The sequence below is a fragment of the Oncorhynchus gorbuscha genome, linkage group LG21, assembly GCF_021184085.1.
Source record: "Oncorhynchus gorbuscha isolate QuinsamMale2020 ecotype Even-year linkage group LG21, OgorEven_v1.0, whole genome shotgun sequence".
In the NCBI taxonomy this organism is placed as follows: Eukaryota; Metazoa; Chordata; class Actinopteri; order Salmoniformes; family Salmonidae; genus Oncorhynchus; species Oncorhynchus gorbuscha.
In genome coordinates, this window is record NC_060193.1 from 6,307,876 (window position 1) to 6,335,423 (window position 27,548).

At 47.8% G+C, this 27,548-nt stretch overlaps 2 protein-coding genes across 4 annotated transcripts in view; one reads left to right on the forward strand and one right to left on the reverse strand.

The window, feature by feature from the left end:
- The window catches only part of LOC124008783 (pyruvate carboxylase, mitochondrial-like), a 587,218-nt gene that overhangs the window by 184,836 nt on the left and 374,834 nt on the right, over positions 1-27,548 (reverse strand). The gene's annotated exons all lie outside the window — the stretch shown is intronic.
- LOC124008786 (leucine-rich repeat and fibronectin type-III domain-containing protein 4-like) overlaps positions 1-27,548 on the forward strand; it is a 69,653-nt gene that overhangs the window by 16,743 nt on the left and 25,362 nt on the right. The window contains exons 2-6 of the mRNA XM_046320333.1: positions 9,357-10,173; positions 16,286-16,456; positions 17,104-17,265; positions 17,803-18,223; positions 18,302-18,483. Coding sequence (XP_046176289.1) covers positions 9,383-10,173; positions 16,286-16,456; positions 17,104-17,265; positions 17,803-18,223; positions 18,302-18,483 — 1,727 coding nt within the window. The 5' untranslated portion in view covers positions 9,357-9,382. The remainder of the gene's footprint in view (positions 1-9,356; positions 10,174-16,285; positions 16,457-17,103; positions 17,266-17,802; positions 18,224-18,301; positions 18,484-27,548) is intronic.

The window sequence follows — 27,548 nt, forward strand, 5'->3', positions numbered from 1 at the left end:
AGGTAGGGTCTGAGTTAGGGACTGAGGTAGGGTCTGAGGTAGGGTCTGAGGAGGGTCTGAGGTAGGGTGTGAGGTAGGCTCTGAGGTAGGGACTGAGGTAGGAACTGAGGTAGGGACTGAGGCAGGGTCTGAGGTAGCGTCTGAGGTAGGGACTGAGGTAGGGTCTGAGGAGGGACTGAGGTAGGGACTGAGGGTAGGGGTCTGAGGTAGGGACTGAGGTAGGGACTGAGGGTCTGAGGTAGGGTCTGAGGTAGGGACTGAGATAGGGACTGAGGCAGGGTCTGAGGTAGGGACTGAGGTAGGGACTGAGGTAGGGTCTGAGGTAGGGACTGAGGTAGGGACTGAGGTAGGGTCTGAGGTAGGGACTGAGGTAGGGTCTGAGGTAGGGTCTGAGGTAGGGTCTGAGGTAGGGACTGAGGTAGGGACTGAGGTAGGGTCTGAGGTAGGGACTGAGGTAGGGACTGAGGTAGGATCTGAGGAGGGACTAGGGTAGGAACTGAGGTAGGGTTTATGTGACAGAAGGAGTGAGGGAGGGGAGAGAGAGTGGGGTATGAGGAAGACAGAGAGAAAGGGTGGGAGAGGAGAAGACAGGGATGACTGGAGGGTAGATGAGAAGACAGGGATGACTGGAGGGTAGATGAGAAGAAAGGGATGACTGGAGGGGAGAAGAGAAGAGAGGGATGACTGGAGGGTAGATGAGAAGACAGGGATGACTGGAGGGTAGATGAGAAGAAAGGGATGACTGGAGGGGAGAAGAGAAGAGAGGGATGACTGGAGGGTAGATGAGAATATAGGGATGACTGGAGGGTAGAGGAGAAGAGAAGGATGACTGGAGGGTAGAGGAGAAGACAGGGATGACTGGAGGGTAGATGAGAAGACAGGGATGACTGGAGGGTAGATGAGAAGAAAGGGATGACTGGAGGGTAGAGGACAAGATAGGGATGACTGGAGGGTAGATGAGAATATAGGGATGACTGGAGGGTAGAAGAGAAGAGAGGGATGACTGAGGGTAGAGGAGAAGATAGGGATGACTGGAGGGTAGAGGAGAAGAGAAGGATGACTGGAGGGTAGAGGAGAAGACAGGGATGACTGGAGGGTAGAGGAGAAGAGAAGGATGACTGGAGGGTAGAGGAGAAGACAGGGATGACTGGAGGGTAGATGAGAAGACAGGGATGACTGGAGGGTAGATGAGAAGAAAGGGATGACTGGAGGGTAGAGGAGAAGATAGGGATGACTGGAGGGTAGATGAGAATATAGGGATGACTGGAGGGTAGAAGAGAAGAGAGGGATGACTGAGGGTAGAAGAGAAGAGAGGGATGACTGGAGGGTAGAGGAGAAGAGAGGGATGACTGGAAGGCAGATGAGAAGAGAGGGAAGGCAGGAAGGCAGATGAGAAGAGAGGGATGACTGGGGGGTAGAGAAGAAGACAGGGATGACTGGAAGGCAGATGAGAAGAGAGGGATGACTGGAGGGTAGAGAAGAAGACAGGGATGACTGGAAGGCAGATGAGAAGAGAGGGATGACTGGAGGGTAGAGGAGAAGAGAGGGATGACTGGAAGGCAGATGAGAAGAGAGGGAAGGCAGGAAGGCAGATGAGAAGAGAGGGATGACTGGAAGGCAGATGAGAAGAGAGGGAAGGCAGGAAGGCAGATGAGAAGACAGGGATGACTGGAAGGCAGATGAGAAGAGAGGGAAGGCAGGAAGGAGGAGTGGGAGAGAGGGAAGGCAGGAAGGAGGAGTGGGAGAGAGGGATTGTGGAGGACAACAATAGGGAGAAGGAGGAATAGAGTATTAGAGGAGAAAGGAGTGAAGAGATGATGGGAGGAGTTGAAGTACATAGATGGATATCTGTTAGGGAAGGATCGATGGTTTCAGAGACAGATCAGCTACTCTACACACACACACACACACACACACACACACACACACACACACACACACACACACACACACACACACACACACACACACACACACACACACACACACACACACACACACACACACACACACACACACACACACACACACAGAGGGTGAAAGAGAGAAAGAGAGAGAGGGAGGGGATCGAGACTAGAGTAGACAGTAGACAGAGAGGAGAGAGAAGAGAGTAGAGAGAGGGAGAGAGGAGAGAGAGAGAGAGAGAGGGGGGGCAGAGGCAGAGAAGGAGGGAGAGAGAGAGAGCGAGAGAGGGAGAGAGAAAGAGGGGGGACAGAGGCAGAGAGAGAGCGAGAGAGAGGGGGGACAGAGGCAGAGAGAGAGAGAGGGGGGGACAGAGGCAGAGAGAGAGGGGGCAGAGGCAGAGAGAGAGAGAGAGAGAGAGAGAGAGAGAGAGAGAGAGGGGGGACAGAGGCAGAGATAGAGGGGTGCAGAGGCAGAGAGAGAGAGAGAGGGGGGGGACAGAGGCAGAGAGAGAGGGGGCAGAGGCAGAGAGAGAGAGAGAGAGAGAGAGAGAGAGAGAGAGAGAGAGAGAGAGAGAGAGAGAGAGAGAGAGAGAGAGAGAGAGAGAGAGAGAGAGAGAGAGAGAGACAGAGAGAGAGAGAGGGGGGGCGGGGACAGAGACAGAGAGAGAGGGGGGTGACAGAGAGAGAGAGAGATAGGGGGACAGAGGCAGAGAGAGAGAGAGAGAGGGGGACAGAGGCAGAGAGAGAGAGAGAGAGAGGGGGGGGCAGAGGCAGAGAGAGAGAGAGAGAGAGAGGGGGGACAGAGGCAGAGAGAGAGAGAGGGGGGACAGAGAGAGAGAGAAAGACAGAGAGAGAGAGAGAGGGGGGACAGAGGCAGAGAGAGAGAGAGAGAGAGGGGGACAGAGGCAGAGAGTGAGAGAGAGACAGAGAGAGAGACAGAGAGAGAGAGAGAGAGAGAGAGAGAGAGAGAGAGAGAGAGAGAGAGAGAGAGAGAGAGAGAGAGAGACAGAGACAGAGAGAGAGACAGAGAGAGAGAGAGAGAGAGAGAGAGAGAGAGAGAGAGAGAGAGAGAGACAGAGGCAGAGATAGAGGGGGTGCAGAGGCAGAGAGAGAGAGGGGGGGACAGAGGCAGAGAGAGAGGGGGCAGAGGCAGAGAGAGAGAGAGAGAGAGAGAGAGAGAGAGAGAGAGAGAGAGAGAGAGGGGGGGGCGGGGACAGAGACAGAGAGAGAGGGGGGGGTGACAGAGAGAGAGAGAGATAGGGGGACAGAGGCAGAGAGAGAGAGAGAGAGAGGGGGACAGAGGCAGAGAGAGAGAGAGAGAGAGGGGGGGGGGCAGAGGCAGAGAGAGAGAGAGAGAGGGGGGGCAGAGGCAGAGAGAGAGAGAGGGGGGGGAGAGAGAGAGAAAGACAGAGAGAGAGAGAGAGGGGGGACAGAGGCAGAGAGAGAGAGAGAGAGAGGGGGACAGAGGCAGAGAGAGGAGAGAGACAGAGAGAGAGACAGAGAGAGAGAGAGAGAGAGAGAGAGAGAGAGAGAGAGAGAGAGAGAGAGAGAGAGAGAGAGAGAGAGAGAGAGAGAGAGACAGAGACAGAGACAGAGACAGAGACAGAGACAGAGAGAGAGAGAGAGAGAGAGAGAGAGAGAGAGAGAGAGAGAGAGAGAGAGAGAGAGAGAGACAGAGACAGAGAGAGAGAGAGAGAGGGGGGACAGAGGCAGAGAGAGAGAGACAGAGAGAGAGAGACAGAGAGAGAGAGAGGGGGACAGAGGCAGAGAGAGAGAGAGAGAGAGGGGGACAGAGAGAGAGTGAGAGAGAGACAGAGACAGAGAGAGAGAGAGAGAGAGAGAGAGAGAGAGAGAGAGAGAGAGAGAGAGAGAGAGAGAGAGAGAGGGAGAGAGACAGTGAGAAATTACATTACAAATGTCATATTATGTGTAGTGTTGTTTACAGTGTTGTAACGATGTGCAAATAGTTCAAGTACAAAATGGAAAATAAATAAACATAAATATGGGTTGTATTTACAATGGTGTTTGTTCTTCACTGGTTGCCCTTTTCTTGTGGCAACAGGTCACACATATTGCTGCTGTGATGGAACACTGTGATATTTCACCCAGGAGTTTTGTTTTCAAATTCTTTGTGGATCTGTGTAATCTGAGGGAAATATCTCTCTAATATGGTCATACATTGGGCAGGAGGTTAGGAAGTGCAGCTCAGTTTCCATCTCATTTTGTGGGCAGTGAGCACAGAGCCATGTCTGCCTTCTCTTGAGATTTTGCCATGGTCTGCCTATTCTGCCACTGTGTCCTTTCTCAATAGCAAGGCAATGCTCACAGTGAGTCTGTATTCGTAGTCAAAGCTTTCCTTCATTTTAGGGTCAGTCACAGTGGTCAGGTATTCTGCCACTGTGTCCTCTCTGTTTAGGGCCAGTCAGAGTGGTCAGGTATTCTGCCACTGTGTCCTCTCGTTTAGGGTCAGTCACAGTGGTCAGGTTTCCCATCCTGCTCTCTGAATTATGTTTGTCCCATTTTGTGAATTCTTGGTTGGTGAGCGGACCCCAGACCTCACAACCATAAAGGGCGATGGGCTCTATGACTGATTCAAGTCATTTTCCGAATTGGTATGTTGTATTGTATGTTCCTTTTGATGGCATAGAATGCCCTTCTTGCCTTGTCTCTCAGATCGTTCACAGCTTTGTGGAAGTTACCTGTGGCGGTGATGTTTAGGCCGAGGTATGTATAGTCTTTTGTGTGCTCTAGAGAAACAGTGTCTAGATGGAATTTGTATTTGTGGTCCTGGTGACTGGACCGTTTTTGGAACACCATTATTTTGGTCTTACTGAGATTTGCTGTCAGGGCCCAGGTCTGTCAGGGCCCAGGCTTGACAGGGACCAGGTCTGACAGGGCCCAGGTCTGCCAGGGCCCAGGTCTGCCAGAATCTGTGCAGAAGATCTAGGTGCTGCTGTAGGCCCTCCTTGGTTGGTGACAGAAGCACCAGATCATCAGCAAACAGTAGACATTTGACTTCGGATTCTAGTAGGGTGAGGCCTGGTGCTGCAGACTGTTCTAGTGCCCCCACCAAATTGTTTTTGATATATATATTTAAGAGGGTGGGGCTCAGGCTGCATCCATGTTTCACCCCACGAAAAGAAATGTGTTTGTTATTTTAACCGCACACTTGTTGTTTGTGCTTGTTGTTTCTGTCTGGACACAGGAACAGATCAACATAGACTCTCTGTCCTTCTCTCTCTCTCTCTCTCTCTCTCTCTCTCTCTCTCCCTCTCTCTCTCTCTCTCTCTCCTCTCCTCTCTATTCCTCTCTCCTCTCTCTATTCATCTCTCTCTCTCTCTCTGTGTCTCTCTCTGTCTGTCTCTCTCTCTCTCTCTCTCTCTCTCTCTCTCTCTCTCTCTCTCTCTCTGTCTCTCTGTCTGTCTGTCTCTCTCTCTCTCTCTCTCTCTCTCTCTCTCTCTCTCTCTCTCTCTCTCTCTCTCTCTCCTCTCTCTCTCTCCCCCTCTCTCTCTCTCCTCTCTCTCTCGATTCCTCTCCTCTCTATTCCTCTCCTCTCTATTCATCTCTCTCTGTGTCTCTCTCTCTCTCTCTCTCTCTCTCTCTCTCTCTCTCTCTCTCTCTCTCTGTCTCTCTCTCTCTCTCTCTCTCTCTCTCTCTCTCTCTCTCTCTCTCTCTCTCTCTCTCTCTCTCTCTCTCTCTCTCTCTCTCTCTCTCTCTCTCTCTCTCTCTCTCTCTCTCTCTCTCTCTCTCTCTCTCTCTCTCTCTCTCTCTCTCTCTCTCTCTCTCTCTCTCTCTCTCTCTCTCTCTCTCTCTCTGTCTCTCTCTCTCTCTCTCTCTCTGTGTGTGTCTCTCTCTCTCTCTCTTTCTGTGTGTCTCTGTCTCTTTGTCTCTCTCTCTGTGTCTCTCTGTCTCTCTCTCTCTCTGTGTGTGTCTCTCTCTCTGTCTCTTTCTGTGTGTCTCTGTCTCTGTGTCTCTCTGTCTCTCTCTCTCTCTCTCTGGTTTAGACACCGAGACATTTGCACAGAGAAATACTGTATCTCTGTCACCATTTCTATTTAAACATAGCCCTGTGGAACGGTTTCCTTCAGCTATTTTGTTTTAAAAAATGACTGAAAACAAAAAGCGTTTTTGGTCGTAATTGAAAGGTCACAAGACCAGTAAGTTTAAGGTTACTTTGTGGTTGTGGTAACTAGTGACAACCCTGTGAAAGTGTCCCTGTGTCCATGTTTTACCGTGACGCCTGGTGAAATGTTTTACTTCTGTTACTATGGAGTTTGCATGTGCAGTGTTGTGAGATGTTTTGACCTGGGTTTGGTTGTTGTTGCTAGGCCGTAGTGGAGTATTGGGCTGTTGCTATGCAGTATTAAGGTGTAGTGTAGAGTAGTGGATACATCGGCTTGATGCACAGTCTGTCTGTCTGTGTGTGTGTGTGTGTGTGTGTGTGTGTGTGTGTGTGTGTGTGTGTGTGTGTGTGTGTGTGTGTGTGTGTGTGTGTGTGTGTGTGTGTGTGTGTGTGTGTGTGTGTCTGTGTGTGTGTGTGTGTGTGTGTGTGTGTGTGTGTGTGTGTGTGTGTGTGTGAGTGAGCAGGAATTCTCTGCACTATAAAACACTATCATGTTTCAGAGAAGACTCAAACACACAGTCTGGATACACACACAGTCTGGTTACACACAGTCTGGTTACACACACAGTCTGGTTACACACAGTCTGGTTACACACAGTCTGGTTACACACACAGTCTGGTTACACACAGTCTGGTTACGCACAGTCTGGTTACACACAGTCTGGTTACACACAGTCTGGTTACGCACACACAGTCTGGTTACACACACAGTCTGGTTACGCACAGTCTGGTTACACACACAGTCTGGTTACACACAGTCTGGTTACACACAGTCTGGTTACACACACAGTCTGGTTACACACAGTCTGGTTACACACACAGTCTGGTTACACACACAGTCTGGTTACACACAGTCTGGTTACTACACACAGTCTGGTTACACACAGTCTGGTTACGCACACACAGTCTGGTTACACACAGTCTGGTTACTACACACAGTCTGGTTACTACACACAGTCTGGTTACGCACAGTCTGGTTACACACACAGTCTGGTTACGCACAGTCTGGATACACACAGTCTGGTTACACACAGTCTGGTTACACACAGTCTGGTTACACACACACAGTCTGGTTACACACAGTCAGGATACACACACAGTCTGGTTACACACAGTCTGGATACACACACAGTCTGGTTACACACAGTCTGGTTACACACACAGTCTGGTTACACACAGTCTGGTTACGCACAGTCTGGTTACACACACAGTCTGGTTACACACAGTCTGGATACACACAGTCTGGTTACGCACAGTCTGGTTACACACAGTCTGGTTACTACACACAGTCTGGTTACTACACACAGTCTGGTTACGCACAGTCTGGTTACACACACAGTCTGGTTACGCACAGTCTGGTTACACACAGTCTAGTTACACACAGTCTGGATACACACAGTCTGGTTACACACAGTCTGGTTACACACAGTCTGGTTACACACACACAGTCTGGTTACACACAGTCAGGATCCACACACAGTCTGGTTACACACAGTCTGGATACACACACAGTCTGGTTACACACAGTCTGGTTACACACACAGTCTGGTTACACACAGTCTGGTTACGCACAGTCTGGTTACACACACAGTCTGGTTACACACAGTCTGGATACACACAGTCTGGTTACGCACAGTCTGGTTACACACACAGTCTGGTTACGCACAGTCTGGTTACACACACAGTCTGGTTACACACAGTCTGGTTACGCACAGTCTGGTTACACACAGTCTGGTTACGCACAGTCTGGTTACACACACAGTCTGGTTACACACACAGTCTGGTTACACACAGTCTGGTTACACACAGTCTGGTTACGCACAGTCTGGTTACACACACAGTCTGGTTACACACACAGTCTGGTTCACACAGTCTGGTTACGCACAGTCTGGTTACACACAGTCTGGTTACGCACAGTCTGGTTACACACACAGTCTGGTTATGCACAGTCTGGTTACACACAGTCTGGTTACGCACAGTCTGGTTACACACACAGTCTGGTTACACACACAGTCTGGTTACACACAGTCTGGTTACGCACAGTCTGGTTACACACAGTCTGGTTACGCACAGTCTGGTTACACACAGTCTGGATACACACACAGTCTGGTTACACACAGTCTGGTTACACACACAGTCTGGTTACACACAGTCTGGTTACACACAGTCTGGTTACACACAGTCTGGTTACACACAGTCTGGACCTCCACAAGTCTGGTTCATCCTTGGGAGCAATTTCCAAATGCCTGAAGGTTCCACATTCAACAGTACAAACAATAGTACGCAAGTATAAACACCATGGGACCACACAGCCGTCATACCGCTCAGGAAGGAGACGCGTTCTGTCTCCTAGAGATGAACGTACTTTGGTGCGAAAAGTGTTGATCAATCTCAGAACAACAGCAAAGGACCTTGTGAAGATGCTGGAGGAAACAGGTACAAAATTATCCTATATCGACATAACCTGAAAGGCCTCTCAGCAAGGAAGAAGCCACTGCTCCAAAACCACCATAAAAAAGCCAGACTACAATTTGCAACTGCACATGGGGACAAAGATCATACTTTTTGGAGAAATGTCCTGTTTGGCCATAATGACCATTGTTATGTTTGGAGGAGAAAGGGGGAGGCTTGCAAGCCGAAGAACACCATCCCAACCGTGAAGCATGGGGGTGGCAGCATCATGTTGTGGGGGTGCTTTGCTGCAGGAGGGACTGGTGCACTTCACATAATAGATGGCGTCATGAGGGAGGGAAATTATCTGGATATATTGAAGCAACATTAAAACATCAGTCGGGAAATTAAAGCTTTGTCACAAATGGGTCTTCCAAATGGACAATGACCCCAAGCATACTTCCAAAGTTGTGGCAAAATGGCTTAAGGACAACAAAGTCAAGGTAATGGAGTGGCCATCACAAAGCCCTGACCTCAATCCTATAGAAATGTGTGGGGAGAACTGAAAAACTGAAGAAGTGTGTGCGAGCAAGTAGGCCTACAAACCTGACTCAGTTACACCAGCTCTGTCAGGATGAATGGGACAAAATTCACCCAATTTTTTTGTGGGAAGCTTTGACCCAAGACAATTTAAAGGCAATGCTACCAAATACTAATTGAGTGCATGTAAACTTCTGACCCACTAATACTATCCAAACAACGTGCAAAATTAATCTGTAACAATTAAACAGTTAAACAGTTAAATTAATCTGTAACTTTTCTCTCCCCCCCTTCTCTCTGTCTTTCTCTCTCGGTCTCTGTTTCTTTCTCTCTCGCTCTCTCTCTCTGTCTCTCTGTCTCTCTGTCTCTCTCTCTCTGTTTCTCTCTCACTCTCTTAGGTCTGCGGATAATTCTCAATATTACCATGCCAGACCCCCCACCCCACCACCCCACCCGAAGACGACACCCATCACCCCACACACACCTACACCCACAGAGAAAGACAGAACATTCCATCCTCTCCTCCGTCCATCCCTCCATCACTCCTTCAATCACACTTCAGAATGACAGTGAAAGACTTCCCCAATCCCTTCCTCGATCATTCTCCTCGCATCTCATTCTGTGTTCCCCAGAAACCCCTCCCAACCCTACCCTTCCCTCACATCTCATTCGCTGTGTTTGCCCACCTCCTGCTTTTCCGGCCCTCCATTGGCTGACACTGGTCACATGCTGCTGCCTGTTGCCCTCTCTGATTGGTGCAGGGGAGATGTGGGACGTGGTTGCGGTGTGTCCATTCCACTGCGTCTGTCGGAACCTGTCAGACTCTCTGAGCACGCTCTGTGCAGATAAAGGCCTCCTATTCGTTCCACCAAATGTCGATCGGCGAACTGTCGAGCTCCGATTGGCTGATAACTACATCACGGAAGTAGGTGGGTCGGACTTTGCCAACATGACCGGATTGGTTGATTTGACTCTGTCCCGGAACACTATCCACTCCATCCGACCAATGGCGTTCTCCGATCTAGAGAGTTTGCGGAGTTTGCATTTGGACGGTAACCGCTTGACGACGCTGGGGCCGAGAGACCTTGTGGGAATGGTTAATCTACAGCACCTCATCGTCAACGGTAACCAGCTGACGAGGGTGTCGGCAGAAACATTCGATGATTTCCTGCTGACGCTGGAGGACCTGGATATCTCATACAACAACCTCCGAAGGTCAGTATTCCTTCTGTTCTGGTCAGTGTCCCAGCTTCTGTTCTGGTCAGTGTCCCAGCTTCTGTTCTGGTCAGTATTCCTTCTGTTCTGGTCAGTATTCCTTCTGTTCTGGTCAGTGTCCCAGCTTCTGTTCTGGTCAGTATTCCTTCTGTTCTGGTCAGTGTCCCAGTTTCTGTTCTGGTCAGTGTCCCAGTTTCTGTTCTGGTCAGTGTCCCAGTTTCTGTTCTGGTCAGTTCCCAGTTCTGGTCAGTTTTCTGTTCTGGTCAGTGTCCCAGTCTGTTCTGGTCAGTGTCCCAGTTTCTGTTCTGGTCAGTGTCCCAGTTTCTGTTCTGGTCAGTGTCCCAGTTTCTGTTCTGGTCAGTGTCCCAGCTTCTGTTCTGGTCAGTGTCCCAGTTTCTGTTCTGGTCAGTGTCCCAGCTTCTGTTCTGGTCAGTGTCCCAGCTTCTGTTCTGGTCAGTATTCCTTCTGTTCTGGTCAGTGTCCCAGTTTCTGTTCTGGTCAGTGTCCCAGTTTCTGTTCTGGTCAGTGTCCCAGTTTCTGTTCTGGTCAGTGTCCCAGTTTCTGTTCTGGTCAGTGTCCCAGTTTCTGTTCTGGTCAGTGTCCCAGTTTCTGTTCTGGTCAGTGTCCCAGTTTCTGTTCTGGTCAGTGTCCCAGTTTCTGTTCTGGTCAGTGTCCCAGTTTCTGTTCTGGTCAGTGTCCCAGCTTCTGTTCTGGTCAGTGTCCCAGTTTCTGTTCTGGTCAGTGTCCCAGTTTCTGTTCTGGTCAGTGTCCCAGTTTCTGTTCTGGTCAGTGTCCCAGCTTCTGTTCTGGTCAGTGTCCCAGCTTCTGTTCTGGTCAGTGTCCCAGTTTCTGTTCTGGTCAGTGTCCCAGTTTCTGTTCTGGTCAGTATTCCTTCTGTTCTGGTCAGTATTCCTTCTGTTCTGGTCAGTGTCCCAGCTTCTGTTCTGGTCAGTATTCCTTCTGTTCTGGTCAGTGTCCCAGTTTCTGTTCTGGTCAGTGTCCCAGTTTCTGTTCTGGTCAGTGTCCCAGTTTCTGTTCTGGTCAGTGTCCCAGTTTCTGTTCTGGTCAGTGTCCCAGTCTGTTCTGGTCAGTGTCCCAGTTTCTGTTCTGGTCAGTGTCCCAGTTTCTGTTCTGGTCAGTGTCCCAGTTTCTGTTCTGGTCAGTGTCCCAGCTTCTGTTCTGGTCAGTGTCCCAGTTTCTGTTCTGGTCAGTATTCCTTCTGTTCTGGTCAGTGTCCCAGCTTCTGTTCTGGTCAGTATTCCTTCTGTTCTGGTCAGTGTCCCAGTTTCTGTTCTGGTCAGTGTCCCAGTTTCTGTTCTGGTCAGTGTCCCAGTTTCTGTTCTGGTCAGTGTCCCAGTTTCTGTTCTGGTCAGTGTCCCAGTTTCTGTTCTGGTCAGTGTCCCAGTTTCTGTTCTGGTCAGTGTCCCAGTTTCTGTTCTGGTCAGTGTCCCAGCTTCTGTTCTGGTCAGTGTCCCAGTTTCTGTTCTGGTCAGTGTCCCAGCTTCTGTTCTGGTCAGTGTCCCAGTTTCTGTTCTGGTCAGTGTCCCAGTTTCTGTTCTGGTCAGTGTCCCAGTTTCTGTTCTGGTCAGTGTCCCAGCTTCTGTTCTGGTCAGTGTCCCAGCTTCTGTTCTGGTCAGTGTCCCAGTTTCTGTTCTGGTCAGTGTCCCAGCTTCTGTTCTGGTCAGTGTCCCAGTTTCTGTTCTGGTCAGTGTCCCAGTTTCTGTTCTGGTCAATTTCTTAGCTTCCCAGTTTACCAGGTCAAATGAATGCATATAAACTGCTACAAAACAATCTCTGTGTTGTGGCTTGTTGAACCTCCAGCAGTGTGTTGTAGCTTGTTGAACCTCCAGCAGTGTGTTGTAGCTTGTTGAACCTCCAGCAGTGTGTTGTGGCTTGTTGAACCTCCAGCAGTGTGTTGTGGCTTGTTGAACCTCCAGCAGTGTGTTGTGGCTTGTTGAACCTCCAGCAGTGTGTTGTGGCTTGTTGAACCTCCAGCAGTGTGTTGTGGCTTGTTGAACCTCCAGCAGTGTGTTGTAGCTTGTTGAACCTCCAGCAGTGTGTTGTGGCTTGTTGAACCTCCAGCAGTGTGTTGTGGCTTGTTGAACCTCCAGCAGTGTGTTGTGGCTTGTTGAACCTCCAGCAGTGTGTTGTGGCTTGTTGAACCTCCAGCAGTGTGTTGTGGCTTGTTGAACCTCCAGCAGTGTGTTGTAGCTTGTTGAACCTCCAGCAGTGTGTTGTGGCTTGTTGAACCTCCAGCAGTGTGTTGTGGCTTGTTGAACCTCCAGCAGTGTGTTGTGGCTTGTTGAACCTCCAGCAGTGTGTTGTGGCTTGTTGAACCTTCATCAGTGTGTTGTAGCTTGTTGAACCTTCATCAGTGTGTTGTAGCTTGTTGAACCTCCAGCAGTGTGTTGTGGCTTGTTGAACCTCCAGCAGTGTGTTGTGGCTTGTTGAACCTCCAGCAGTGTGTTGTAGCTTGTTGAACCTCCAGCAGTGTGTTGTGGCTTGTTGAACCTCCAGCAGTGTGTTGTGGCTTGTTGAACCTCCAGCAGTGTGTTGTGGCTTGTTGAACCTCCAGCAGTGTGTTGTGGCTTGTTGAACCTCCATTTGTGTGTTGTGGCTTGTTGAACCCCCATTAGTGTCTGACCAGTCTCTACATGTTAATACCAGTCTCAGGATGTGACCAGTCTCTACACGTTAATACCAGTCTCAGGAGCTGACCAGTCTCTACACGTTAATACCAGTCTCAGGAGCTGACCAGTCTCTACACGTTAATACCAGTCTCAGGGCCTGACCAGTCTCCACATGTTAATATCAGTCTCAGGACCTGACCAGTCTCCCCATGTTAATATCAGTCTCAGGACCTGACCAGTCTCCACATGTTAATACCAGTCTCAGGACCTGACCAGTCTCCCCATGTTAATACCAGTCTCAGGACCTGACCAGTCTCCCCATGTTAATATCAGTCTCAGGACCTGACCAGTCTCCCCATGTTAATATCAGTCTCAGGGCCTGACCAGTCTCCACATGTTAATACCAGTCTCAGGACCTGACCAGTCTCCCCATGTTAATATCAGTCTCAGGACCTGACCAGTCTCCCCATGTTAATATCAGTCTCAGGACCTGACCAGTCTCCACATGTTAATATCAGTCTCAGGACCTGACCAGTCTCCCCATGTTAATATCAGTCTCAGGGCCTGACCAGTCTCCACATGTTAATACCAGTCTCAGGACCTGACCAGTCTCGACATGTTAATACCAGTCTCAGGACCTGACCAGTCTCCCCATGTTAATACCAGTCTCAGGACCTGACCAGTCTCTACATGTTAATACCAGTCTCAGGACCTGACCAGTCTCCCCATGTTAATACCAGTCTCAGGACCTGACCAGTCTCCACATGTTAAATCTCCCAGCTAAAATCCACTACTTTCATTCGTCTGGTTGCTCTGCATTCATATTTAGCCGTGTTCTTTTCAGGAAAACCAGGACAATAAGTAGAACTACCAGTAGAAAACAACATAACTGTTATAGTCATTAAAAAACAAGGTCAGTAGAGCATAAAACCGGATTTAAAAAAATGAATTTGTAAGAATGCTGTTACCACAGAAATAGTTTGCTCAGTGGAAAATCAATATTCAAGGTGACAGTGACCACTGTGTGGAGCTTGGAGTTTGTGACAGTAAATATGTGAACTCATTACAGTATTATAGACACTATGTCCTGGGATTTCTATGTAAACATAAACCTTTACCTTCTAACGACTCTTGTGTGGTTTGTGAGGCCATAGAGCAGAACGTTTTTCATGAAAGTCTCAGCTTTTCATAGAAGGGTCATAATAGATTGAAGCTCCAACCGGTCCGACTTTACAGACGTTTTTTTGTGAGAAGAACTGTTTTAGGGATCCGCCTTTGTCGCACAAAAACTGCTTTTGCTCAGGTCCCGTTAATTACACAGACTAATGGTTGATATCAGTGGATGCTGAGGACATAGAGGAATCCAATGCTGGCAACAACCCATCAGTGTTACTCGAACTAGAGGTCTTCACTGGTCCAGAAAGATGGAACCGTTCCAAAATGGATCCCACCCGACCAGATACGCATTAAAATATAAATATATTATTAAACACAGAGTCGTTCCCGAATGGACCCGAGGTATTCCCACCCGACCAGAGTCGTTCCCGAATGGACCCGAGGACAGTCAGACCCGTTTTGGCAAACCCAAACAGACACGTCTGAGAGCCCCGTTCAGATCCGAGAGTAGAAAGACAGAGAACGAAAGAAACCTCTGGGTTCGGACATCAATAAATGAGAGATCAATTATCCATAGTTACGTGTTGTTAAAAACCTGTAACATATTACACAATTATTTGTTGTTTCGATGTGAAGCAAAACTTTATCGTTTTATTTTTGGGGGGTTTTTACTTGGTTTATATTTTCAGAAAACAATCATTATTCACCTCAGGGTTTAGCTGTCGGAGAGTTGAGCACTAAATTTATCAGGGCATTGTATGTATAGGCCTATAGGCTCAGGGGTCAACTGTATGATATTAATATAAAATATGTATATCCTATATGTATATTTATTTATTTTTTATTTATCCGTTATTTTACCAGGTAAGTTGACTGAGAACACGTTCTCATTTACAGCAACAACCTGGGGAATAGTTACAGGGGAGAGGAGGGGGATGAATGAGCCAATTGTAAACTGGGGATTATTAGGTGACCATGATGGTTTGAGGGCCAGATTGGGAATTTAGCCAGGACACCAGGGTTAACACCCCTACTCTTACGATAAGTGCCATGGGATCTTTTAATGACCACAGAGAGTCAGGACACCCGTTTAATGTCCCATCCGAAAGACGGCACCCTACACAGGGCAGTGTCCCCAATCACTGCCCTGGGACAATGGGATATTTTTTTAGACCAGAGGAAAGAGTGCCTCCTTACTGGCCCTCCAACACCACTTCCAGCAGCATCTGGTCACCCAACCAGAACCAACCCTGCCTGGATTCAGAAGCAAGCCAGCAGAGGCAAGCCAGCAGAGGCAAGCCAGCAGAGGCAAGCCTGCAGAGGCAAGCCAGCAGAGGCAAGCCAGCAGAGGCAAGCCAGCAGAGGCAAGCCAGCAGAGGCAAGCCTGCAGAGGCAAGCCAGCAGAGGCAAGCCAGCAGAGGCAAGCCAGCAGAGGCAAGCTAACAGAAGCAAGCCAGCAGAAGCAAGCCTGCAGATGCAAGCCAGCAGAGGCAAGCCAGCAGAGGCAAGCCAGCAGAGGCAAGCCAGCAGAAGCAAGCCTGCAGAGGCAAGCCAGCAGAAGCAAGCCAGCAGAAGCAAGCCTGCAGATGCAAGCCAGCAGAGGCAAGCCAGCAGAGGCAAGCCAGCAGAGGCAAGCCAGCAGAAGCAAGCCTGCAGAGGCAAGCCAGCAGAAGCAAGCCAGCAGAAGCAAGCCAGCAGAAGCAAGCCAACAGAGGCAAGCCAGCAGAAGCAAGCCAGCAGAAGCAAGCCAGCAGAGGCAAGCCAGCAGAGGCAAGCCAGCAGAAGCAAGCCAGCAGAAGCAAGCCTGCAGAGGCAAGCCAGCAGAGGCAAGCCAGCAGAGGCAAGCCAGCAGAGGCAAGCCAGCAGAGGCAAGCCTGCAGAGGCAAGCCAGCAGAGGCAAGCCAGCAGAGGCAAGCCTGCAGAGGCAAGCCAGCAGAGGCAAGCCAGCAGAGGCAAGCCAGCAGTGGGATGCTGGTATAAAGGATACAAAAGGAAGAGATGCTTAGGTCTCCCCAGAGAGAGAGACATCCCGGGGTCATGTTCCAGACACCACTCGGGTCCAAGTGTGGATCTCTGAACTTCGGGGTCTGTTGGACCCGTGAAGACCTCTACCACAAACATGCCGGCGTCACCTTAGTAATGTAGGAGTGGAACAGCAACCATGACCTGGTGACTCTACGTAGCCTTTATGTAGTGATATGTAGTGCTTATAAACACCATACGAATGCTAATAAGGCTTTAATAAACCATTCACAGGGTTCCATGAGAGTCTATCTAGAACACGACCAGTCTCCACACCCTGAACATCTATGTAGTGCTTATGAACAACATATGAATGTTAATAACCTCTCCCTCCGCTACGGTAGGGTCCCGTGGGAGTCGATCCAGAACATGGCCAGTCTACACACCCTGAACCTGGATCATAATCTGATAGACCACATCGCAGAGGGATCCTTTGGAGAACTGTACAAGCTGGCTCGCCTGGACATGACCTCCAATAGGCTGAGGACCCTGCCACCTGATCCCCTGTTTGCAAGGTAAGATACAATTATTATACTGTTTACCGTAAACACCCAGCTAGCCTGTCCTAGAAGTTAGAGAGCTGTACAAGCTGGCTGGAGGTCAGGGGTCAGAGGTTAGAGAGCTGTACAAGCTGGCTGGAGGTCAAAGGTCAGAGGTTAGAGATCTGTACAAGCTGGCTGGAGGTCAGGGGTCAGAGGTTAGAGAGCTGTACAAGCTGGCTGGAGGTCAGGGGTCAGAGGTTAGAGAACTGTACAAGCTGGCTGGAGGTCAGAGGTCAGAGGTTAGAGAGCTACCGCCTGGATCCCCCGTCTTCCAGGTAGGTAACAGAAAGTTTTCTGGTTCAAGTCCCGTGCCAGGTGATTGAAAAACTGGCTCCTGGGACAGAATATAATCTATAATATCTCCATCGGGAATCAAACTCTGCAAGAGCAACACTCCACCAATGGAATGTCTATTCATTGTGTTCTCTCTCTCTCTCTCTCTCTCTCTCTCTCTCTCTCTCTCTCTCTCTCTCTCTCTCTCTCTCTCTCTCTCTCTCTCTCTCTCTCTCTCTCTCTCTCTCTCTCTCTCTCTCTCTCTCTCTCTCTCTCTCTCTCTCTCTCTCTCTCTCTCTCTCTCTGTCTCTCTCTCTCTCTCTCTCTCTCTCTCTCTCCTCTCCCAGGTCTCAGACGGGAGCCATCAGTCCCACTCCCTACAACAGCGTCATCAGCCTGAACTTCGGAGGGAACCCGCTACACTGTAACTGTGAGTTACTATGGTTACGGCGGCTGGTCCGAGAGGACGACATGGAGACGTGCGCCACGCCCCCTCAGCTGGCCGGCAGGTAACCACGGCAATAATTATATGAATGATCGCTTTACTCTTATACCACAAAATTGCTGAAAAATAATAAAAGCATACTTGGATACAAAGGTGGTAGTGAGTATACTTGGATACAAAGGTGGTAGTGAGTATACTTGGATAAAAAAGGTGGTAGTGAGTATACTTGGATACAAAGGTGGTAGTGAGTATATTTGGATTCAACGGTGGTAGTGAGTATACTTGGATACAAAGGTGGTAGGTAGGATTCTCTGATTTAAAGGTGGCAGGTAGGATATGGAGATATTGAGGCCAGTAAACCCTCCGGCTCCAGGATGCCTCCCTGCAGATTTCCCCACAGACAACCATCCGGTCATCAGCCCACCACTCCTTAATAACCTCGAGGTTAATGATGCCCGCTGATTTGAGATGAGAAACTGTCTTACCAACGTGTGATTAATTTGTTAATCTTGTTAAAACCAACTTGTAAAGATACTTGTTCAGCACTGACCTCGTACATTGTCTTGATTTTTTCCTCTCTCTCTCCATCTCACCTGTCCAGGTATTTCTGGTCCATCCCTGAGGAGGAGTTCACCTGTGAACCGCCCCTCATCACCAGACACAGCCACAAGCTCTGGGTCCTGGAAGGTCAAAGGGCAACCCTGAAATGCAGAGCCATCGGCGACCCCGAACCCGTCATCCATTTTGTCTCACCCGGCGATCGGATTGTGGCGAACTCCAGCCGCGCGACATCGTACCGGAACGGAACATTGGATCTCTTAGTTACGGTTGCTAGGGACGACGGAGCGTACACGTGCATAGCGATAAACGCAGCGGGGGAAGCTACTGCGACGGTGGATCTAAAGATCGTTCCGTTGCCGCACCGGAACGGGAATGTGACGGTTACCGGGAACACTGGGAATTCTAATGGGAATATTCCGGGTTCTTCAGACATCACCACCGGGAAAAGCGGGAATTCCGGAGTTAATGGTGTAAATGTGAGAGAAACAGAGGAAGGGAAAGGAGAAGAGGGAGAGGGGGGTGAGGAGGAGGAGGAGGAGGAGGAGGAGGAGGAGGACGGAGGGACTAGGATGGAGGAAGGAGAGAGGATTGTAGGGATACAAGGAGTCACTTCTACCTCAGCCCAGGTGCGATGGGACCTCGGCCGATCGGCTGGAGTTTACCTGGTGTGGATGTTTCAGATACAGTACAACTGCACAGCCGACGAGGCGCTGGTGTACAGGTGAGTCTATAATTATACCGGAGTTCACCCCACACACACCTGACCTCTGACCTCTATACAACAATACACCTGACCTCTATACACCTAATTCATCTACCCCTCACCTGTACAGCTGACGAGACACTGGTGTACTGATGGGTCTATAGTTATACCTGAGTTCACCCCACACACACCTGACCTCTGACCTCTATACAACAATACACTTGACCTCTATACAACAATACAACCGGCCCTCTATACAACAATACACCTGACCTCTATACAACAATACACCTGACCTCTGACCTCTATACAACAATACACCTGACCTCTATACAACAATACACCTGACCTCTATACAACAATACACCTGACCTCTATACAACAATACACCTGACCTCTATACAACAATACACCTGACCTCTATACAACAATACAACTGACCTCACTGACCTCTGACCTCTACACAACCATACACCTGACCTCACTAACCTCTATACAACCATACACCTGACCTCACTAACCTCTATACAACCATACACCTGACCTCACTAACCTCTATACAACCATACACCTGACCCCACTAACCTCTATACAACACCTGGCATCACTGACCTCTGACCTCTACTCAAACCATACACCTGACACACCTGACCTATGACCTCTATACTACACCTGACATTATGAGATGGTCGTATGTGGGATATAGGCACAGAGAGAAAAGAGGCCGGAGTGGAGAGAATAAGGAAGGAAGAGATTTTGACAGGGAGACCCTCAAGGGACCATGGGTAATGGAGTCTGAAGGATGGGTTTAAACTACAGAGTCAATACATATTATGTTACAACCTATCAGAGAGACAGATACACTTGGGAGACAGAGAGAGAGAGAGAGAGAGACAGAGACAGAGACAGAGAGAGAGAGAGAGAGAGAGACAGAGAGAGAGAGAGAGAGAGAGAGAGAGAGAGAGAGAGAGAGAGAGAGAGAGAGAGAGAGAGAGAGAGACAGAGAGAGAGACAGAGAGAGAGAGAGAGAGAGAGAGAGAGAGAGAGAGAGAGAGAGAGAGACAGAGAGAGAGACAGAGAGAGGGGTCAGGTGGGGAAAGAGATTAGAGATAGAGGAGGGAATGAACAATGAACAATTATAGACATAAGGGGAACTGCCATGTTCTCTCTCTCTGTCTCTCTCTGTCTCTCTCTCTCTCTCTGTCTCTCTGTCTCTGTCTCTCTCTGTCTCTCTCTCTCTCTCTGTCGCTCTCTCTCTCTGTCTCTCTCTCTCTCTCTCTCTCTGTCTCTGTCTCTCTCTGTCTCTCTGTCTCTGTCTCTCTCTCTCTCTCTGTCTCTTTCTCTCACTCTCTCTCTCTGTCTCTCTGTCTCTCTCTCTGTCTCACTCTCTCTCACACTCCCTCTCTCTCTGTCTGTCTCTCTCTCTCTCTCTCTCTCTCTCTCTCTCTCTCTCTCTCTCTCTGTCTCTCTCTCTCTCTCTCTCTCTCTCTCTCTCTCTCTCTCTCTCTCTCTCTCTCTTTCACACTCTCTCTCTCTGTCTCTCTCTCTTTCACACTCTCTCTCTGTGTCTGTCTCTCTCTCGCTTTCACACTCTCTCTCTCTCTCTCTCTCTTTCTCACACTCTTTCGGTCTCTCTCTCTTTCACACTCTCTCTCTCGCTCCTATCCTCTGTTTCTCCTGCCCTCTATCATTTATGCAGTCAGAGAATGAAATAATATAATGAAAAGAGAAAGGGGGATGAAGACAGTGATGAGGAGAGTACACTCTTGGAAGGTGCTATCTAAACTCAGCATAAAAAGAAACATCCTCTGACTGTCAACTGCATTTATTTTCAGCAAAGCTAACGTGTAAATATTAGTATGAACATAAGATTCAACAACTGAGACATAAACTGAACAAGTTCCCTTGCTGGAAATCATGCACAGAACGAGCAGTATGGCTGGTGGCATTGTCATGCTGGAGGGTCATGTCACAATGAGCCTGCAGGAAGGGTACCACATGAGGGAGGACTATGTCTTCTGTGTCTTCTGTGTGATGTTCGGATGTACCGATCCTGTATAGGTGTTGTTACGTGGTCTGCCACTGCTAGGGCGATCAGCTATGCGCACTGTGTCCCTGTAGCGCTGTCTTAGGCGTCTCACAGTACAGATATGGCAATTTATTGCTAAATGACTTAAATGTAAATGTAAATGTTATTGCCCTGGCCACATCTGCAGTCCTCATGCCTCCTTGCAGCATGCCTAAGGCATGTTCACGCAGATGAGCAGGGATCCTGGGCATCTTTCTTTTGGTCTTTTTCAGAGTCAGTAGAAAGACCTATTAAGTTTTCATAACTGTAACCTTAATTGCCTACCATCTGTAAGCTGTTAGTGTCTTAACGACCGTTCCACAGGTGCATGTTCATTCATTGTTTATGGTTCATTGAACTAGCATTGGAAACAGTATTTTAAACCCTTTACAATGAAGATCTGTGGAGTTTTTTGGATTTTTACAAATGATCTTTGACCAGGAACCAAAAAAGGTTCCGAAGAACCCTTTTTGGAACCCTTTTGTTTCTAAGAGTGTTCTTCTGCTCTCCTTTAAACTCCTTCCTTTAATTCTGTCTCTTGTTTTCTCTTGGGTTCTAATAATTACCTTGTCTCTGTGTTACCAGCTCGACAAACCATTTCTGTAAGGACCTCACATTTTGCACTGGGGTCATTGTCATGCTGAAATAGGATAGGGCCTTCCCCAAACTGTTGCCACAAAGTTGGAAATACAGAATTGTCTAGAATGTCATTGTATGCTGTAGCGTTAAGATTTCCCTTCACTGGAACTAAGGGACGTAGCCCGAACCACCAAACTTTACAGTGGGCACAATGCATTCGGGCAGGTAGCATTGTCTCGGCTCCGCTAAACCCAGATTTGTCCACATACTTTTGTTTATATAGTGTATAAGTAAAATGTATATGTGACTCGTTTCTGGAAACTATGTCGCGCGTCACTACTTCACATGAGAGGCATTTACGTTTATATAATCTGTTATAATCTACAGGTTTCTAATTTTGTTTAACTAGCTAGGGAGCCAGCTAGCTACACGTGGCCTCCTAGCTAACATTAGCTGGCTGGCCTCCTAGCTAACGTTAGCTTGCTGGCCTCCTAGCTAATGTTAGCTGGCTGGCCTCCTAGCTAACGTTAGCTTGCTGGCCTCCTAGCTAACGTTAGCTGGCTGGCCTCCTAGCTAACGTTAGCTTGCTGGCCTCCTAGCTAACGTTAGCTGGCTGGCCTCCTAGCTAATGTTAGCTGGCTAGCTCCCTAGCTAACGGTAGCTGGCTAGCTCCCTAGCTAACGGTTTGTCGTTGAATCTGTGTTTGAAATTCACTGCTCGACTGAGGGATCTTATAGATAATTGTATGTGTAGGATACAGAGATGAGGTATTCATTTAATAAAAAGCACGTTAAACACTAGTATTGAACACACAGTGAGTCCATGCAACCTATCATGTGACTTGTTCAGCACATGTTTTTTTTACTCCTGAACGTACTATTTAGGGGCGTTTCCATAACAACGGGGTCGAATACTTTATTGACTCAAGACATTTTTTAGCTTTTCAATGTTTAAGTAATTTATAGATTTTTTTGAAAAGCATAATTCCACTTTGACATTATGGGGTACTGTGAATACCCTCTGAATAGACTGCATACATAATATATACACACTGGTATGTAGTATATGACGGGTATTCATTGGCTTATATGGCACACATTCTATATTATATCACTTCTCAATTCAATGGAAAATGGATGATTTGCATTTTTTTTTAAAGGCAGCTGTCTGTCTTACAAACGGCTCTGGTATTGACTCCGGGCTTTCACTATGGATGCATCCCTATGGCAACCTATCCCCTATGGCTCCTGGTCGACAGGAATACCGTAGTGTGTCATTTAGAGCTCAGCCTTTCACTGGGCCAGGTTGATGTGGAACTCAGCCTTTCACTGGGCCAGGTTGATTTGGAACTCAGCCTTTCACTGGGCCAGGTTGATGTGGAACTCAGCCTTTCACTGGGCCAGGTTGATGTGGAACTCATCCTTTCACTGGGCCAGGTTGATGTGGAACTCATCCTTTCACTGGGCCAGGTTGATTTGGAACTCATCCTTTCACTGGGCCAGGTTGATGTGGAACTCATCCTTTCACTGTGCCAGGTTGATGTGGAACTCATCCTTTCACTGGGCCAGGTTGATGTGGAACTCATCCTTTCACTGGGCCAGGTTGATTTGGAACTCAGCCTTTCACTGGGCCAGGTTGATGTGGAACTCAGCCTTTCACTGGGCCAGGTTGATGTGGAACTCAGCCTTTCACTGGGCCAGGTTGATTTGGAACTCAGCCTTTCACTGGGCCAGGTTGATTTGGAACTCAGCCTTTCACTGGGCCAGGTTGATTTGGTTGATTGATATTTATTGTGATGAATCTTGTCCTGGAGGCAGAACTAGGCGATTTCCGCTAGATGGGACTTTTGCAAAGTCACAATTGTCTACATCGTAATAAATGTATGAAAATAAATATTTGTTTTTCGGTCTTAATTTAAGGCTAGGGTTAGCCATTAGGGTTATCAGCGTTGTTAAGGTTAGGTTTAAATTCAGATTTGAGGGCTCTGTAGTGCTGCGTCAAGGTCAAGATTCATCAAAATAAATGTCAATCTCCTTCACTGGGACCTTGAGATTCATCAACTCCTACTTCAGTCGCAGTACAAAATGACCACCCCCTCTTCCCTCTGTTTCTTCATCCCTCTTAACCTCTTCCGACGTAATCATCCCTCTTTTCTCGTTCCCCTTTCGTGTTACGATTGGATTTTCCTTTTCACAGCTTGATCACTCTATACAGTATCATTATATTCATCACAACTCTCTGCGTCTCCATCTCTCTCTTTTTCAATGTCATCCCTATTTTTCTCCCTCTCCGTCTCCCTCGCTCTCTATTTGTTAAATGACACGAGTCTCTCACTTAATTTTCAATCTCTCTACCTTGTTTGTCCTCTTTACCTTTCTCTCCCTCCATTTATCTGAGGCAGAGTTAGTTGTGAGTAGTTGAATATTATGAGTTAGTGTTCCAGGTCACTTATTTCTCTCTCTCTTTCTCTCTTTCTCTCTCTCTCTCTCTTTCTCTCTCTCTCCCTCTCTCTCTCGCTCTCTCTCTCTATCCCTCTCTCTCTACCTCTCCAATCACTCTTGAATAATTTGGTACACACCTACTGGAGAGCTCTTCGTTCACACCCTCTTAAGCGTTAGCCTCTCCCATCTCGTTAAGGATTCACATGTGAGGAAATGTACTAAACAACCGAAGATTTCCAGACTAAAAGCTGGTTTATACTACGTCTATGGACATAGACAGTTGTCGCAGTGACATCATGAACATTCTGTTGTTGTCTGACATCAGAATGACAGTCTGAATGACATCGTGAACATTCTGTTGTCGTCTGACATCAGCAGCCAAAATAACCAATAAACTCTTCTGTTTAAAAATGTATTTAGTTTACGTCAATCTAGCAACTAACAGTAACTTTCTAAACAATGTTTTAGATCTTTTTTATTAGCTTGTTAGCTAGCTACTGTAGCTGATGGTAAGTTAGCTGGTGAAGCAGTTCAAATAACAACCATATCATATTGTCGACAACATCTTCACTTTAGCTCATTTGTCTTCATTATTACAGGAAAATAAACTCACAACAAGATCATTATTTACAAGTTAATAATAGCTTACGGTTGTGAGGAAATTAAAGCAGGGCTTTCTACTGGAGAATTGTAGAACTTGGACACTGTCTCGTTGGCCGAACGTTATATCCTCATTTGACTTTGGTGCAGGTCATGTTGTTTTTCACATTACCGTCTACGGTAAATAAACACTATATCAAATAAAATCAGTGTTTGTTTGTCACATGAACAGGACACAGGAGGTGTAAACGGTACAGTGAAGTCTTTTGTTTGAACATGTAGCTAGCTAGCTAAATAATTATCCATACTTATAACGTTACTACCCTGCATGAATCTGTAGCTAAAGCTAACCAACCAGGTTCAATGTTAGCTAGCTAGCTAAACAATTATCCATACGCATAACGTTACTACCCTGCATGAATCTGTAGCTAAAGCTAACCAACCAGGTTCAATGTTAGCTAGCTAGCTAAACAATTATCCATACTCATAACGTTACTACCCTGCATGAATCTGTAGCTGAAGCTAACCAACCAGGTTCAATGTTAGCTAGCTAACAGTAGGCTATAACGAGCAACGCAAATGGCTCTGAGATACGAATTATATTGCTACACAGATCATACACTAGGGAGCCAGCTAACGTTAGCTAGGGAGCCAGCTAACGTTAGCTAGGGAGCCAGCTACCGTTAGCTAGGGAGCCAGCTAACGTTAGCTAGGGAGCCAGCTATCGTTAGCCAGGGAGCCAGCTAACGTTAGCTCGGGAGCCAGCTAGCTAATGTTAGATAGGTAAAACAATGTTTAAAAAAAACAGACATTGAATATGGTGAAGTTATTAATTACACTTTGGATGGTGTATCAATACAAGGAATGTCTGCAAAGATACAGGCGTCCTTCCTAACTCAGTTGTCGGAGTGGAAGGAAAAAACTCAGGGATTTCACCATGAGACCAGCGGTGACTTTAAAATAGTAACAGGGTTTAATGGCTGCGATAGGAGAAAACTGAGGATGGAGTATCTATCAACATTGTAGTTACTCCACAATACTAACCTAATTGACAGAGTGAAAAGAAGGAAGCTTGTATAGAATAAACATATTCCAAAATGTTCATCCTGTTTGCAACAAGGCACTAAAGTACTACTGCAAAAAATACTGCAAAATATGTGGCAAATCCAATACAACATATTACTGAGTACCACTCTACATATCTTCAAGCATAGTGGTGGCTGCATCATGTTATGGGTATGCTTGTCATTGTTAAGGACTGTAGGGTTTTTCAGAATAATGGAGCTAAGCACCAGCAAAATCCTAGAGGAAAACCTGGTTCAGTTTGCTTTCCATCAGACACTGGGAGATTAATTCACTTTTCAGCAGGATAAAAACCTTAAACACAAGGCCAAATATACGCTGGAGTTGCTTACCAAGAAGACAGTGTATGTTTGTGAGTTTAGCTGGTCTCCACTTCTCCAATGTGAATCTATTTTCCTCTTCTCAAATGTGAAGCTGTTCTTAACATGGATAGAGAGTTTTCAGACACACAAAGACACCAGACTGACACACACACAACACACACGTCTGTTTGTCTGCAACTGTACTGAGGAGTTTCCGTTTCATAATTCCACTTAGCTCCCCCTCTCTCTCTCTCTCTCTCTCTCTCTCTCTCTCTCTCTCTCTCTCTCCCTCTCTGTCTCTCTCTCTCTCTCTCTCTCTCTCTCTCTCTCTCTCTCTCTCTCTCTCTCTCTCTCTTTCTCTCTCTCTCTCTCTGTCTCTGTCTTTCTCTCCGTCTCTCTCTCTCTGTCTCTGTCTTTCTCTCCGTCTCTCTCTCTCTCTCTCTCTCTCTCTCTCTCTCTCTCTCTCTCTCTCTCTCTCTGTCTCTGTCTTTCTCTCCGTCTCTCTCTCTCCATCCTAACTAACTTTCTTGATTCTTTTCTTGGTCTTCTTTCAATTGTGTTTTTCTATGGTTGAGCGTTAATGCAACATTTGTTTTAACGGTATCCACAGTTTTTTCAAAGTTAGTGTGGAAGAGGACAGAGTAACTTTCCTGGGGTTTGGAAGGTGTGGTTTGCGCAATGGCTTCTCAGCCTAGCGTGGAGTAGACGCTGTCGATACGGCATGGAATTAGGTGTGTTCCTGAGAATGGAGTTAAAGTAGAAGAGGTTCTGCTTGCAGTCGGGGAACAGGTAGGAACTGAACTTATACATTCTGCTTCTAGAATGAGCAAAGCTGTGGTTGTGTTCTTGAAAAGAGCAAATTTGGTTGGTAGGCTAATTGCTAGCGGAATATTTGTAAGGGGTGTGTTGGTGTCAATTTCACGTCTCTCTACCCCTTCGACAAGAGTGGTAGTTGCAAATTTGCCTCCGTTTATTATGGAGGATCAAATCAGGAAAGAGCTGAGTCGTTTTGGTAAGTTTGCTAGCGGGTTTGCTAGCGGGTTTGCTAGCGGGTTTGCTAGCGGGTTTGCTAGTGGGTTTGCTAGCGGGTTTGCTAGCGGGTTTGCTAGCGGGTTTGCTAGTGGGTTTGCTAGCGGGTTTGCTAGCGGGTTTGCTAGCGGGTTTGCTAGCGGGTTTGCTAGTGGGTTTGCTAGCGGGTTTGCTAGCGGGTTTGCTAGCGGGTTTGCTAGCGGGTTTGCTAGCGGGTTTGCTAGTGGGTTTGCTAGTGGGTTTTGCGTCGGCAGGTTTTCAGGCAGATGCCGTTAAGCACATTGTTTCGTTCCGGAGGCAAGTCTTTATGTTTCTGAGCAACAGCTAAATGTGCATTTTAAAGTGAGGCACGGGGAGGGGCTCTATGCAGGGTTTGCCAGCACAGATAGTCTACAGTGTTTTGAGTGTGGGGATTTGGGGCATAAGAGCTTTGCGTACCCACATAAAGGCCGTAGACAAGGTGATGGTACAAGCGCCAGTGGGGGAAATTGAGGTCAAAGTGCAGGGGCTAAGGAGATGCAGGCAGCAGAAGCTGGTGGTGTAGATGATGCTGGGCCTAGTCATGGATGGTGGTGTAGATGGGGCTGGGCCTAGTCATGGATGGTGGTGTAGATGAGGCTGGGTCTAGTAATGGAAGGTGGTGTAGATGAGCCTGGGCCTAGTCAGGCTAGAGATGGTGGTGTAGATGAGGCTGGGCCTAGTCATGCCAGAGATGGTGGTGTAGATGAGGCTGGGCCTAGTCATGCTAGAGATGGTGGTGTAGATGAGGCTGGGCCTAGTCATGCCAGAGTTGCTGGTGTAGATGAGGCTGGGCCTAGTCAGGCTAGAGATGGTGGTGTAGATGAGACTGGGCCTAGTCAGGCTAGAGATGGTGGTGTAGATGAGGCTGGGCCTAGTCATGCCAGTGAAGGTGGTGTAGATAAGGCTGGGTCTAGTCATGTTATAGATGGTGGTGTAGATGAGGCTGGGCCTAGTCATGCT